Source organism: Bufo bufo, chromosome 3 (assembly GCF_905171765.1).
Source record: "Bufo bufo chromosome 3, aBufBuf1.1, whole genome shotgun sequence".
Lineage (NCBI taxonomy): Eukaryota > Metazoa > Chordata > Amphibia > Anura > Bufonidae > Bufo > Bufo bufo.
In genome coordinates this window covers 492,187,268-492,203,313 of record NC_053391.1, presented here as the reverse complement: position 1 = coordinate 492,203,313, position 16,046 = coordinate 492,187,268, and the positions used below count along the sequence as shown (strand labels likewise).

Here is a 16,046-nt window from a genome sequence, read left to right as displayed (position 1 = left end):
AAAAATGATGACGCCGGATAATCCTCTTGCCCAACGGCTGACCGCTGGCTTGTCGGAACTGCTAGCCCGCCAACTACTGCCATACAAATTGATGGACTCGGAGGCCTTTAGAAAATTTGTGGCCATTGGCACACCACAATGGAAGGTCCCTGGAAGGAAATATTTCTCCCAGAAGAGTGCATTGCATCGTGTCATTGATCAAGCCATCGAGGCGCAGGAGCTGGAAGATGAGGAATTCGCAATGCTAAATGAATTCCAAAGGGGGGGCTGAGTCAAGTCAGCAGGAGTCTGAAGAGGAGTCAGAGGAGGATATTGGCTGGGGGAGGAGGAGGAGTAGGAGCAAGAAAAGCAGGCTTAGAGGAGGACTTTAAACTTTTCGGGGATCCCTGGTGTTGTCCATGGCTGGGGGGGGAGACCGAGGATGACATTCTCCTGGGCGATAAGCAGGATCAAGGGTGCTCCACCGCTTCCAATGTTGTGAAAAAGGGGGGCCTTCATGCTCCAGTGTTTAAAGAGGGATCCCCGTAAAAAAAGCATAAATGTCAAGGACCTTTACTGGGTGGCAACGTACTTAGACCCACGGTACAAACACAAAATGGCGGACATTTTACCAGCATCACAGAGGGCTGTCAGAATGCATCATTTCCAGGCCTTGCTGCGAGAGATGCTGCATTCTGCTGTGGGGGGTGCTGCCAGAGGAAATTCCACCCACAGCGAAACAGGTGCGGGTACTAATCCTACCGCGCCTGCAAGATAAGGGCAGTTTGAAGATGTGTTGGTTACTTTGTATATGAGATCCAGCCTCAGGGAATGCCTAGACCGACAGGTGTCCGACTACATCGGGTTAACGGCCGATGTGGATGCTCTGAGAAGCGAAGAACCCCTTGACTACTGGGTGTGCAGGCTTGACCAGTGGTCATAGCTGGCACAATTTGCCATGGAACTCTTGGCTTGCCCCTCGTCGAGTGTCCTGTCCGAGAGCAACAGGGGGGATCGTGACCAATAAGCGCACTCGCCTAGCTCACGAAAGTATGGAATACCTCACATTTCTAAAAATGAATGAGGCACCTGTAACGACCATATGTAATTGAATTTCCTCATGCCAGCCCACACAAATCTGCCACGACCCAGAACAAAGAATGGTCTTTGTCTTATGTATATACAGCGGCATAAAGTGCCTTTTCTGTCAGGTGAATGTCTAATTTTTAGGGCATCTACTCCAGTGGACTACAGTAAAATTGTTTTCCAGTGACCGCCTAATGTACCTCCAGCCATGTAATCACTTGTTCTTTTCTGTCCGGTGAATGCCTAATTTTTGGGGCCTGTACTGTTCTATATCAAAAAACCCCCATAACAGTTGCAAAAAGAGGGAGTTAAAACATAACCTTTAATATTATATTTTAAGACTACTGGTGAAAAGCACCTTAATGAATAAAAAAACAAAAGCGCACCATGTAGAATGCTTAAACGCTGTGGGACTGTGGTAGTATTCCCAAAACGTAAAATTGAACGTTCTTACTGATGGTAGTGTGAGACAAACTTGTAAAAAGGACCGTCGGCCACCTAGTTGAACAGTTTAGCGTTCCAGTATTTCTTGTGGTCGACAGGTCGCCATCCCGCTTGGTCGTCTTTATAAATACCTGTGTAGACACTGCAGGAACAGTTGTCCCTAGATGACCCTATTAAAAGTGGAGGGGGACTACCTGTCTACACAGAGCACCCGCTCCAAAAGGGGCGACCCCATCTGGATCCCTGTCCCTGACCCGGACAGAGTCCCTAGTCAACCCTATAAGGTAATTCCAGACATGTCACGTTTCATGTGGTCAATCATCAGGGGAGATATACCATAGGGATGGATTTGATAAATAGGTGACAAATAGAGGGAATACATGAATATAGTCTGAGGGGAAATTATAGGGAATAAACAAAAGACACATATGAGGTAACAAATAAAGTGTTACAGCCTACCTTAGTCAGTGGACCTAAGGAAAAGAAAGGTATCGGCGTTGCTGCACACACGTTCACTCCGTCACACACTGACGCACTGTAATATGCAACCTGACTGGAGGCCTACTTCCCCAGACTGCGCCCCTCCACTGATGGGCTTGCAGCAACGCTGATACTTTTCTTTTCCTTCAGTCCACTGACTGTAACTCACTCACTCGTTCTATTTTGTCAGGTGAATGCCTAATTTTTGCGGCCTGTACTGGCCTACAGTAAAATTGTTATCCAGTGACCACCTAATATACCTCCAGCCACATAATCACTTGTTCTTTTCTGTCAGGTGAATGCATAATTTTTGGGGCCTGTACTGGCCTACAGTAAAATTGCTATCCAGTGACCGTCTAATGTACTTCCAGCCACATAATCACTTGTTCTTTTCTGTCAGGTGAATGCCTAATTTTTGGGGCCTGTACTGGCCTACAGTAAAATAGTTATCCAGTAACCGTCTAATATACCTCCAGCTACATAATCACTTGTTCTTTTCTGTCAGGTGAATGCCTAACTTTTGGGGCCTGTACTCCACTGGCCTCCAGTAAAATTGTTATTTAGTGACCGCCTAATGTATCTCCAGCCACATAATCACTTGTTCTTTTCTTTCAAATGAATGATGAATTTTTGGGGCCTGTACTGGCCTACAGGAAAATTGTTATTCAGGGACCTCCTAATGTTCCTCCAGCCACATAATCACTTGTTCTTTTCTGTCAGGTGAATGCCTAATTTTTGGGTTCTGTACTGGCCTACAGTAAATTTGTTATCCAGTGACAGCCTAATGTACCTCCAGTCACATAATTACTTGTTATTTACTGTCAGGTTAATGCCTAATTTTTGGGGCCTGCACTCCTCTGGCCTACAGTAAAATTATTATATACCTCCAGCCACAAAATCACTTGTTCTTATCTGTCAAATGAATGACAAATTTTTGGGGCCTTTACTGGCCTACAGTAAAATCGTTATCCAGTGACTGTCTAATAAATCTTTAGCCACATAATCACTTGTTCTTTTCTGTCAGGTGAATGCCAATTTTTTTGGGCCTGCACTCCACTGGCCTACAGTAAAATATTTATCCAGTGACCGCCTAATGTACCTCCAGCAACATAATCACTTGTTCTTTTCTGTCAGGTGAATGCCTATTTTTTGGGGCATGTACTCCCGTGGCCTAAAATAAACTTTTTCTAGGCTCCAGCAGGGCTTACTTTTGAGAGTTTCCCTTTAACCCATTAGTGACCACGCACACTTTTTAAAAATTGCATTCCAACTTTTATAACTTTTTTGTTTTTTCATCAATGTACTTGTATGACGTCTTATTTTTTGCAGTTAAGTTATAGTTTGTAATTCACCATTTTAAGTACATGTAATGATTGATTAAAGCAAGCTGTTTTGCTAAAAACCCCCTTTGTTTACGTCAGTAAAAAGGCGTGCTAGTGGTCACTGAGAGGTTAAGACACAAAAAAATGGCCCCTGATTAAAATATATTTTTTGTGGGAATTTTTGCCATTGATCCCCCTCTGGCATGTCACTGTCCATGTTGTGGGACTATTTGTGCACTTCTAGTAAGTATTTGGTGGCTGCAAATATGACCTGAATGCTTTTTAGGTTCGCCTGCCATTAAAGTCAATGGGCTCCGCCGTGAACGCGCTGTTCACGAATATTTGATCACGAACGTGCATTCACGTATCATCCCTGCCGATGTTCGTCCATCACTACTGCACATATCAGTACACTGCTATATATACTATATACACCCACTGCATTTATTATACCTCTTACCACTTGATCATAGAAACATGTAACCGGTGAGGTCACACCTACTGTAACCCACTGCATTCTAGCTTCTACCAATTATTATAATACAGTGTGTGTACACTGTATTCAGGGAGCACATATAAGAGGCACTATACATAAAAGGGGAACATATAAAAAGCACTATACATAAAGCAGTACATAAAAGAGGCACTATACATAAAGCAGTACATACTGTAGAAGAGGCACTATACATAATGGAGCACATAGAAGAGACACTATACATAGAGGGGGCAAATATAAGAGGGCACAGGGCATGTGGCTGTGGCAATATATAGGTGAAACTCGAAAAATTTGAATATTGTGCAAAGTTCATTTATTTCAGTATTGCAACTTAAAAGGTGAAACTAATATATGAGACTCATTACATGCAAAGCGAGATATTTCAAGCCTTTATTTGCTATAATTTGGATGATTATGGCTTACAGTTTATGAAAACCCCAAAGTCACAATCTCAGATACCCTTTGCTCAGGGGGTATGGATTAATTAGCTGACTAGAGTGTGACACTTTGAGTCTAGAATATTGAACCTTTTCACAATATTATAATGTTAAATTGCATTAATGCAACTCCTTTTAAGTTGCATTACTGAAATAAATGAATTTTTGCACAATATTCTCATTTCTCGAGTTCATCTGTATACAGAATAGTAATGAGCGGCAGGGGCAATATTCGAATTTGCGATATTTAGCGAATATTTTGAATTCGAGAATTCGAGAATGCGAGATTATATTCTTGATTGCGAAAATCGGCAATGTATTATTCACGTAATGCACAAAATATCGGCGTGGGGTAGGCAACTTTTCTATTGGTTACTAAGGATGTTGCCTATTGTGACAAAGCCTTCTCAAGGGAGGGATGATCACCTGAATTGTACTGTGTTAAAAAAAAAAAAAAAAAAAACTATGATTCGTCATTACGAATATATAGCACTATATTCTAAATATTCGCAAATTCTCGAAGTGCCGATATTCGTGAAAAAAATTCACTTTCAAATATTAATGCACAACACTGCAGAGGGCACAAAGCATGTGCCACTATATACAGAGGGCACAGGGCATATGGCACTATATGCAAAGGGCACCGAGTATGTGGCACTATATACAGAGGGCACAGAGCATGTGGCACTACATACAGAAGGCACAGAACATGTGGCACTGCTACAGAGGACATATCATATGGCACTATATACAGAGGGCACAGGGCATATGGCACTCTATACAGAGGGCACTGGGCATATGGCACTATATACAGAGGGCACAGAGTATGTGGAACTATATACAGAGAGCACAGAGTGTTTGTGACACTACCATTGGGGGCCCTGTGTATGGTACTAATGCTGCTGTTATATTCAGGGCACAGCATGTGGCACTAAGAGGATTTTGTGTTAGTATGCAGGGTGCCAATGTGTTGGTAAAGAGAGAAGCTGAAGACATCTCCTCGACAAAATCTGCAGAGCTGAATTGTGGCCGGGAGATGTCATCTTGGTGGTCTGAACCAGATGGAGAACTCAGGAGGAGACGTCGCCTGTACGTCACCAAATGGAAATGATTATTCTGCTACTGTGTGTGATTATTGCTGTAGTCACCAGGATGATCTACAGCTGATGATGGCTGGTAGCATGCTGTTTTTTTTTTAAACAACTCCCAGCATCCCTTTACTGCTGTTCAGGCCATACTGGAAACTGTAGTTTCACACAGTAGAAGTTTATATGGAGGGGGCTGAACTGACTACTCAAATGATATCTGTACTGAATTTTTAAAATCTAGTGATGTATACATGTACTGCACACACTTTTGGTGCTGTATTTGACTTATGGGTTTGGTTCTGGTGCTATATTTATGTTGTTGATTATGTTGCTGTATTTGACTTATAGGCTTGGTTCTGCTGTTGTATTTGACATGGGTTTGGTTCTGGTTCTATATTTATGTAGTAAACATTGTTCTGGTGCTGTGTTTGACTTTTAGGCTTGGTTCTGGTGCTGTAATAATGCAGTGAACTTGGTTCTGGTGCTGTATTAATGCAGTGAACTTGGTTCTGGTGCCTTATTTCACTTATGGGTTTTGGGTTTGGTTTTGGTGCTGTATTTATATAATGAACTTGGTTCTGGTGCTGTATGTGATTTATAGGCTTGGTTCTGGTGCTGTATTAATGCAGTGAGCTTGGTTCTGGTGCTGTGTTTGACTTATAGGCTCAGTTCTGGTGTTGTGTTTGACTTATAGACTTGGTTCTGGTGCTGTATTCATACAGTGAACATGGTTCTGGTTCTGTGTTTTTGACTTATAGGCTTGGGTCTGGTGCAGTATGAATGTAGTGAACTTGGTTCTGATGCTGTATTTGACTTATGAGTTAGGTTCTGGTGCTGTATTTATGTAGTGAACTTGGTTCTGGTGCTGTGTTTGACTTATAGGCTTGGGTCTGGTGCTGTATGTATGTATCGATCTTGGTTCTTGCTCTGTATTTGTGTGGTAAACATGCAGCTGATACTATAATTCGATCTAATACTATCCATTCACATCTGCGTTCGGGATCACTGTCACAGATTCTGTTAAAAAGACCGGACAGAAAAGTCCTGCATGCCAGACTTTTTTGTCCAGTAAAGAAGCAGCATCCTGAGAAGACCCCATTATAGTCTAAGGAGTCTCTTCAGCCCAGAAGTTGGTAAATCTGGTCCCTCTAATGATGTTGCTACAGACTCAATCATGTACTGTTTCTGGGATTGCACGTGTGTGTACGATGTCAACATGAAAACACAACCGGCTGCCGCCTTTTCATGATTTAAAGCCCATTTACCTATACTGCCTTCATATGGTAGGCGGAGTTAAACAGGTTAAGGTGGGCCACTACACATGGGACAGTGCTGTGTGCTTTCCCCACAGGCTAAAATTTGCCAGCTAGCCCCTGCTTATACTGTACATACAGTACATTTTTTCGTTTTCTACACAGAATATCATACACGTAGAAGGCTTACAAGTAGGCCAAAAAGATAAAGGGGGCCATTTATTATCCAGAAATATGCCTATCTTAGGTTTATTTCTGGTGCAGATTGCAGTGCAATGGTTACTTGTGACTTTTGCCCGCTCACGCCAGGTCTAAAAAAGTGGGCGTGGCATGGGCGGGGAAGGGGACCGACTTGCAGGCCTATCTCATTCATCATTTTCTACGCCTGTTATAGGCGTACAAAATGGTTTAAATGTAAGTCAGTAAGGAAGCTGTCTTACATTTAGACTGGTGCTGGATGTGCAAAAGTTATATAGAGGCCAGTGCCTCTTCATAACTTTGGCTGATCCACTGCCAGATACAGGAGTTATTAAGACCGGCTTCTAAAACACCGGTCTTAATAAATGACCCCCAAAGACTTTAGGATGTTTACAGATCTCATGTATAAAAACCATGGCAGACAGAAACTGAAATAGTTATCTGTAGCAAATAATCAGCTTTTATTTTAAAATCTGCTTTGAAAAACTAAACCCTGACTTTTCGTGTCTGCATTAGTTTTCATACAATAGACCCAATAAATATCTTGTCAGATTGATGAATTGAGTAAGGCATGATAACTAATCACTGTAAATTGAAATGTTAGAAAAATGCTTTTAGTGTTCACTAAAAGCGTATCTATCTTTTTTAATTTGCTTTTATATTGGGCATTATGTGAAATGTTTGCATGACATCAAGCATAACTAATAGGAGTTTAACCAGAAACATTCATGTGCTGTTTATAGTTGTGTTTTTTATATATATTGTAGAGAAGCTCTCCCGTTCTCTTTGCACCAGCCTCTTGCCACCTTCCACAGCTAAATGGTGTCACAGGATACCTGTTACTCTGATTGTTGGGGGTTCCTGAAATCATATTCCTGCCTGTCAGACATTTATGGCATATCCTATGCATATGATCACTAAGGGCCCACTCGTAATTAAGAAGAATCCATGGAGGAATTAGCAGGTTCTATCTTAAACATTACAGTAAAAAAATAAAAAATCTTAACTTGTTAGGGACAAAGTATACATATTTGCTAACATTCACATCTCAACTATAGAATCAAACTTTTTATCTTCTTTAAATCTAATTCAAACGATAGTTTTCAATAAATACTTCATATGTTTCTCTTTGAATACTATTTTCAGTTTTTTCATATAGATTCAGTATTTTTACAGTTCAGGGTTACATTTCTACTTGGAATGAATATAGGAGGGTCATTTACTATACAGAAATCCACCTATATTAGGAGTATTTTTGGCGCAGATTGCGGTGCAGATTGCGGTGCAGAGGTTATTTGAGCTGCAATCTCCGACTTTTCCTTTCTCACTCCAGGTCTAAAAAAGGGGGTGTGGCGTGGGTGGGGAAGGGGATGGGCAGGCCTGTCTCATTCATCATTTTCTACGTCTGTTTTAATGGTCTAAGTGTAAGCCAGCAAGAAAGCTGGTTTACATTTAGACTGGTGCTGGATACGCCAAAGTTCTGTAGAGGGTACTGCTAAGTGCAGTATTATTTACTAGTAGATTAGATGTTTTCAATAAATTATATGTCCCTCAAAATATCTCCCACTCACATTTAAACACTTTAAAATCAATATTAATAATAAGCAAAAATATATATTTTTAGCATATTTTATTTGTACAGTATTAAAATTATATCATTGGTAGGAAACAGATAGCATTTGAGGTCTTGGTTGCTAAAATTGGGAAGCATGTAAATTTAAAAAATATTTTTATTACATTTCTACATTTTTTCTTGTTGATATTTATATGTAACTGTTTAATATTACTTCAACCTACACCATATAACTTATATCATATTTATACTAATAATTATGATTCTGTTTAATATTTATTGTTGATCTCTCTAGAATTTTTCAAATCCCTTCTGGAGAATGCAGAAAAATCTCTTCACGATTTATTTGTAAGGACATATGGGTTGCTTTCCACACAGAACTCAGAAATTTTCCAGGACTTATTTACTGAGCTAAAACATTACTACACTGGAGGAAATGTCAACCTGGAAGAAATACTGAATGATTTCTGGGCTCGTCTGCTAGAACGCATGTTTCAGCTGATAAATCCTCAATATCATTTTTCAGAAGACTATCTTGAATGTGTCAGCAAATATATTGATCAACTAAAACCATTCGGAGAAGTACCTAGGAAACTGAAAGTGCAAGTTACTAAAGCTTTTGTTGCAGCTCGAACATTTGTCCAAGGTCTAACGTTAGGCCGGGAAGTGGCCAACAAAGTATCTAAGGTAAAAACAATTTTTTCTGTCTTTGACTGTCTGGCACTATATAAAAGCATAAGGCTGGCGTCATAGATGCAGTTTAGTCTTATACATATTTTGAGGAAAATATATAGGAAAGACTGAAGTGCTGCACAAAAAATTCTCAGAAGCAGAATTTGCCACAGAAACTGCATGTGTGATGCACGCCTTTTTGCAACTTAGAGAAAGTAGATTCAGATAGAGTTCTAGGGTAGCTGCATCTAATTTTTTTAACTAGTGCTTTAGGGTGACTGTACATGGGCCTCTGGATCCACTTGCGGATTACTTCTAATAGCTGGGCCACGCCTGTGCTTACTGGACTTCACCTGTATTTGCTGTTGTTTCAAAATACAAGTGTAGGTGTGGCCCAGCAATGTGGTAATTTGCATGCAGGTCACAGTCAGACCACACCATGTGCATGCACACTTACTAATGACTCCTTTGACTTCTGTACAATATGCAAATTGATAGATACGTTATACTTGTTTCACGTCTGATTCTGCAATTTGAAAAATATATTTTTTGGGTGCAAATCGATTCTATCCAAATCAAATATATTCCAATTGCTATGAAAACAGTCTCTGGTGTCCTTTGACTCATATACTTTTAAACAATTCAGAGAATAACTATGAATTCTAGGAGAGAGAGATAGTACTGATAGGGGTACTCTTTCTCAGTCTCTGGGGTCCTAGAGATTCAGAAAATAAATATGAGGAGAAAGAGATAGCGAGATAGATAATATTGTTATGGGTGATCATTCCCATTATGGAGACCAACAAGTATGCATGAGGAGTAATGTAGCCCAGACAGTGCTGCTCTGCCTTTCTGGGAAACAGAAATGCTAATTTTAGTATCTTACATCAAGCATCAGTTAATCCTAGTGGTCTTTTCTTTTTGGAAGGAAAGCTAATTTTAATATCTTTCCCAGAAACCCAAGGCTATTCAGCTAACCAGGGCAATTTTCTCTTGAGAAACCTAGTACTCTTGTCCTTTTGGAATTTTCTTGGAAGGAAAACTGCCTTTCATATATAATTTCCAGTGGGGTATTATATCCTTCTCTCTTGGGAAATTGGGACAAATTGTTAGAATAGTTTTGCTCCTCCAATATAGTCATAGTATTCTTATATAATTAATTTAATGCATCTTAGGATAAATTAGATTTGATTACTACTGCAAGGGATGGCCTATGTCTCCATCTGATTCCACATACAATGGCTCCTTGTCTTAAATGTTAGTGATTTATCAAATTATAAGTTTTGTAATTGTAGGAATGTTTGATACAAGAATTTAATTTGAATTTAGACTGGTTCACAATATGCTCAATGCATATTTAAGTATGATTTGTTGTAGTAAAAACTAATAATTCAGTGACACTGTATATTGTTCTGTTGGAGGTTCAAGTGTTTTTATGGGAAGAATGGCATGGTCTTTTGCCATAAAAATAAACATAACACTGAGGAAACCAAGATTAGTTGGGAATCTTCAGATAACTTTTAAGAATCATCCATCATACTAATGTATTTGCACCTAGCCATATTAAATTTTTATACACTTTGATAAGCCATACTTCTGTTTACAGATGACCGAATTTCTTAATAGTTAAATTTGGCTGATTCGCCAAATTTAAAAAAAAAATTTGCTTCGCGACTAATTACTTTGTCACGAAGCGCATTTTTTGTAAGTAGCGGGTGCAATGACAGGGAGCTGCGATAGCGCCGCCCCCGTAATTGTACCCCTCAGATGCCACATTCATACATGATCGAGGCAACTGAGTGTAAAATTAACAATAAAAAAAAAAATGTAATCAAACTTACCACCACCATTTGCCCGCCGCGGGCCAGCCGCCATCTTGTTTAAAGATCTTGCCCAAAATCCTGCACTGGATTTTGGCAGAGATCTTCAAGCAAGATAGAGGCTGGTGGAGGAGGTAAGTTTGAATTTTTTAGTTTTTTATACTATTTCAGGTTAAATCGATTCGCTGACACGAGGCATGAGGAAATTCGGCTTCTAGGTGAATCGTGGGATTTGATTCGCTCATCTCAAACTAATTAAAATAAATCTGAATTTCAGGAAAAAAAAATTATTTGCCACGAATCCGAAATTCCTCTTGTTTCGTTGCAACAAATGTTTTTTTTTTCTAAAATTCCTACACATGTAACAAAGTGAAAGTAAGAAGTCTGGGACAAAGATATCCATAATTCCATGCAGCCAGGCAATCAGCAGAAAGCAAAGCCCTGTGATGTCACAGCCCTATAAAATCCAAAGTGGACATTTCCATTTTACTGTGAACTGAGCATAGGCAGAGAAATGACAACTGCTAGGCACAGTGTAGAATATTGGATAGGGACAATGCAGGGAGAATGTAGGTAGATCTTAAAGTTGTCAGACACTGCAGTGAAAGCATAGGGAGACTGCAGGCTCAGTGTAATTACCCTGTACATCTTGGGTATCTGCTATGCCATTTATTCTTAATCTGTTCTGTTATACATAGACTTACCGTGCATTAGACTCATAGTCAGCAGGAGGTCTAATATACAGGTGCACTTACCTAGTTCATCTGCTGCACCATTTATACTCAATCTGTTGTGTTATACATAGACTTACTATGCATCAAACTCATTGTCAACAGGGGGTCTAATATATAGGCACATTTACATATTTCATCTGATGTGCAATTAGTAATTTATCTGTTCTGTTATACATAGACTTACTGTGCATTAGACTCATTGTCAACAGGGGGTCTAATATATAGACACATTTATCTAGTTCATTTGCTGCACAATTATACTTAATCTGTATGGACAGTGGCAAAAATGTTGCTATAGCTGGCACAAGTAGCAGCAGAAGAAGGGATGGTGGTATCAGCAGCCACAGCAATAGGCCAGAGCTGCCACTGTCATCCAGCGGTTGTGTTTTTACCAACATTCCAGCTGTACTGGAATGGTTGACTCACTCTTCAACATCATCTGAGGTGAAAACAGCTACACACAGCCAGGAATCGTGGGTTCCTCTGACACTTACAGAACCTACAAAAAATGGCAGACCACTTATAATGAATTAATGCTTTATTACAAAATCACATATATTTCACAAACATGATTAGAAAGAAATATGGTGCAGGAGATAAAAGACGACATCACTGGAAGAAAACATACAGTGGATAGTGTCCATATATCAGTCCATTAATGCAATACATGGAAGAGTAAAGTGCTAATGCAAAAAAAGTCATCATCTATAATCAAGAGGACATCGGACAATTACCCATACTGCGTCTCCTCCAGGATGGCGCCAACCCCAACGCGCATTTCGGCGTACCTTCGTCTGGGGGTCCCTCCGGTGTTAGAATTTTTTAAAGCCTTGGGATTAATTTATGATGACCCAGATCGGGTCTCGATGGCGGAATCTAAATTGCGTAATTTATTACAAGGTGAACATACTGCAGAGGCATACTGTGTTGAATTTAGGAGATGGGCTACTGAGTCAGAGTGGAATACGTAGTCAGTTTTGTCAGGGGTTGTCTGAGAGATTAAAAGATGCCCTTGCTTTTCATGAGTACCCGGATACATTGGAGAATGCTATGTCTTTGGCAGTACGGTTAGATAGACATATTAGAGAGAGGTGTAAGGTTCCCTCTGCGCGAGGGATCCCTTCTGTGAGTGGTTTTGTCTCACCTGTTCCACAGGGTGATATGACATGTAACTCTGGGGTAGGGGAGGAACCCATGCAACTGGGTCAGGTGTCCTTCCGTTCTGGTAAAAGGAACTTTAGGAGGTTGCATAAGCTATGTTATTACTGTGGAGAAAGTGGTCATTTTATTTTTGCTTGTCCTTTAGTTAAACCGCATGTTGATGATAAAGAATCACAAAGAGGTTTACATAAAGAAAATAAAAAAACATCCCTGACTCTTGGTAGTGTGAATGGAGTGGCGAAGCAAGCAGGTATGCAAGCTCCCTGTAATACTCGTTTTCTCTTTCCAACTATGGTGGCGCTAGACTCAAGAAAATTTAATGTTGAAGTATTCCTTGACTGTGGTGCTGGGGTAAACCTTATTGATTTTCTTTTTCTTCAAAATCTGGGCCTAAGTACTTGCACTTTAGAAAGAGAGATTTCGGTTTTCGCAATTGACTCTTCCCCTCTTTCTCAAAGGAGTCTCACTCATATTGCTCATGGTATTCAGTTAAGGGTGGGTGATTCACATGTTGAGATGTCTTGTTTTGTCATGAAGGACTTGCCCGCTCCTATAGTCTTAGGGTTACCGTGGTTGACAAAACATAACCCAATTATAGATTGGCAGGCAAGACAGATCACTGGTTGGAGTGAATTTTGTTCAGACAATTGTCTGGGCACATCTTTCTATGGTGTGTCTACTACGGTTTTACCTCAGTATCTCTCAGATTTTGCGGATGTATTTTCGGAGAGTGGGGCTCAGGAATTGCCTCCTCATCGTGACTATGATTGTTCAGTTAATCTCATCCCAGGGGCTAAGTTGCCAAAGTCTCGGCTGTACAATCTTTCTCAACCTGAAAGAGAGGTCATGCGGAAGTACAGTCAGGTCCATAAATATTGGGACATCGACACAATTGTAACATTTTTGGCTCTATACACCACAACAATAGATTTGAAATGAAACAAACAAAATGTGCTTTAACTGCAGAATGTCAGCTTTAATTTGAGGGTATTTGCATCCAAATCAGGTGAACTGTGTAGGAATTACAACAGTTTGCATATGTGCCTCCCACTTGTTAAGGGACCAAAAGTAATGGGACAATTGCCTTCTTAGCTGTTCCATGGCCAGATGTGTGTTATTCCCTCATTATCCCAATTATAATGAGCAGATAAAAGGTCCAGAGTTTATTTCAAGTGTGCTATTTGCATTTGGAATCTGTTGCTGTCAACTCTCAGTGAAGCAAGCCATCATTAGGCTGAAAAAAACAAAACAATCCCATCAGAGAGATATCAAAAACATTAGGCGTGGCCAAAAAACCTGTTTGGAACATTCTTAAAAAGAAGGAACACATCGGTGAGCTCAGCAACACCAAAAGACCCGGAAGACCAGAGAAATCAACTGTGGTGGATGACCGAAGAATTCTTTCCCTGGGGAAGAAAACACCCTTTCCAGTTGGCCAGATCAAGAACACTCTCCAGGAGGTAGGTGTATGTGTGTCAAAGTCAAGAATCAAGAGAAGACTTCACTAGAGTGAATACAGAGGGTTTACCACAAGATGTAAACCATTGGTGATCCTCAAAAACAGGAAGGCCAGATTAGAGTTTGCCAAACGACATCTAAAAAAACCTTCAAAGTTCTGGAACAACATCCTATGGATAGAGATGTCCCGAACTATTCGCCGGCGAATAGTTCCCGGCGAACATAGCTTGTTCGCGTTCGCCGCGGCGGGCGAACATATGCGATGTTCGGTCCGCCCCCTATACGTCATCATTGAGCAAACTTTGACCCTGTACCTCACAGTCAGCAGACACATTCCAGCCAATCAGCATACCCTCCCTCCCAGACCCTCCCACCACCTATCAAATAGCAAGGACAGCATCCATTTTAGGGACAGCATCCATCTTAGATTCATTCTGAAGCTGCAGTGTCACAAATTTGACTAAGTTGTAATCGCAATTAATACGGGTTATATTAATCGCATTGCGAATTCAACTTAGAGCTGGGTTCCTAATGGTTGTTGTATTGCTAGAATATAACGAAGATTGAGAATATAGTGCTATATCTGTTATATTCGTCAATTCTAGCAATACAACCATTAGGAACTCAGATCTAAGTTGTAATCGCAATGCGATTAATACAGGTTATATTAATCGCATTGCGAATTCAACTTAGAGCTGGGTTCCTAATGGTTACAGTGGCGTTGCTATGGCTGGGTGTCACCCGGTGCGGTAGAAAATTGTGTCTGGGGCCGTCTCTATAATAATCCACAGTAATTTATGAATGGGGTTAGGTTATTAACTTATTATTATTGGGGTATTATTAAAATAATTTGGTCTATAAAGTCAGAGCCGCTCTACCTACCTCCTCCTCCCGGCACCAGAGACTCCTGCAGGGCAGCTGCCGCGGCGCCCCACCACTCACCAGGCTGCAGTGAGTCAACACCCCTGTCCCCCTTTACCATTTGACGGCGCGACCAATACAACCATTATGAACTCAGACCTAAGTTGTAATCGCAATGCGATTAATACAGGTTATATTAATCGCATTGTGAATTCAACTTAGATCTGAGTTCCTAATGGTTGTATTGCTAGGATATAACGAAGATTGAGAATATAGTGCTATATTCATTATATTCGTCAATTCTAGCAATATAACCACTAGGATCTCAGATCTAAGTTGTAATCGCAATGCGATTAATGCAGGTTATATTAATCGCATTGCGAATTCAACTTACCACACTCTGCGTCAACTACGTAATTTTCCATGGGAGTTTTGCCATGGATCCCCCTCCGGCATGCCACAGTCCAGGTGTTAGTACCCTTGAAACAACTTTTCCATCACTATTGTGGCCAGAAAGAGTCCCTGTGGGTTTTAAAATTTGCCTGTCTATTGAAGTCTATGGCGGTTCGCCCGTTCGCAAACATTTGGGGAAATTCGCGTTCGCCGCTCGCGAACGGAAAATTTTATGTTTGCGACATCTCTACCTATGGACAGATGAGACCAAGATCAACTTGTACCAGAGTGATGTTAAGAGAAGAGTATGGAGAAGGAAAGGAACTGCTCATGATCCTAAGCATACCACCTCATCAGTGAAGCATGGTGGTGGTAGTGTCATGGCGTGGGCATGTATGGCTGCCAATGGAACTGGTTCTCTTGTATTTATTGATTATGTGACTGCTGACAAAAGCAGCTGGATGAATTCTGAAGAGTTTCGGGCAATATTATCTGCTCATATTCAGCCAAATGCTTCAGAACTCATTGGACGGCGCTTCACAGTGCAGATGGTCAATGACCCAAAGCATACTGCAAAAGCAACCAAAGAGT

At 40.6% G+C, this 16,046-nt stretch overlaps 1 protein-coding gene across 1 annotated transcript in view; it reads left to right on the top strand.

Moving 5' to 3' along the window:
- GPC6 (glypican 6) overlaps nucleotides 1-16,046 on the top strand; it is a 1,575,810-nt gene that overhangs the window by 622,609 nt on the left and 937,155 nt on the right. Inside the window, exon 5 of the mRNA XM_040422335.1 lies at nucleotides 8,652-9,043. Within this exon, the coding sequence (XP_040278269.1) occupies nucleotides 8,652-9,043 (392 nt within the window). The remainder of the gene's footprint in view (nucleotides 1-8,651; nucleotides 9,044-16,046) is intronic.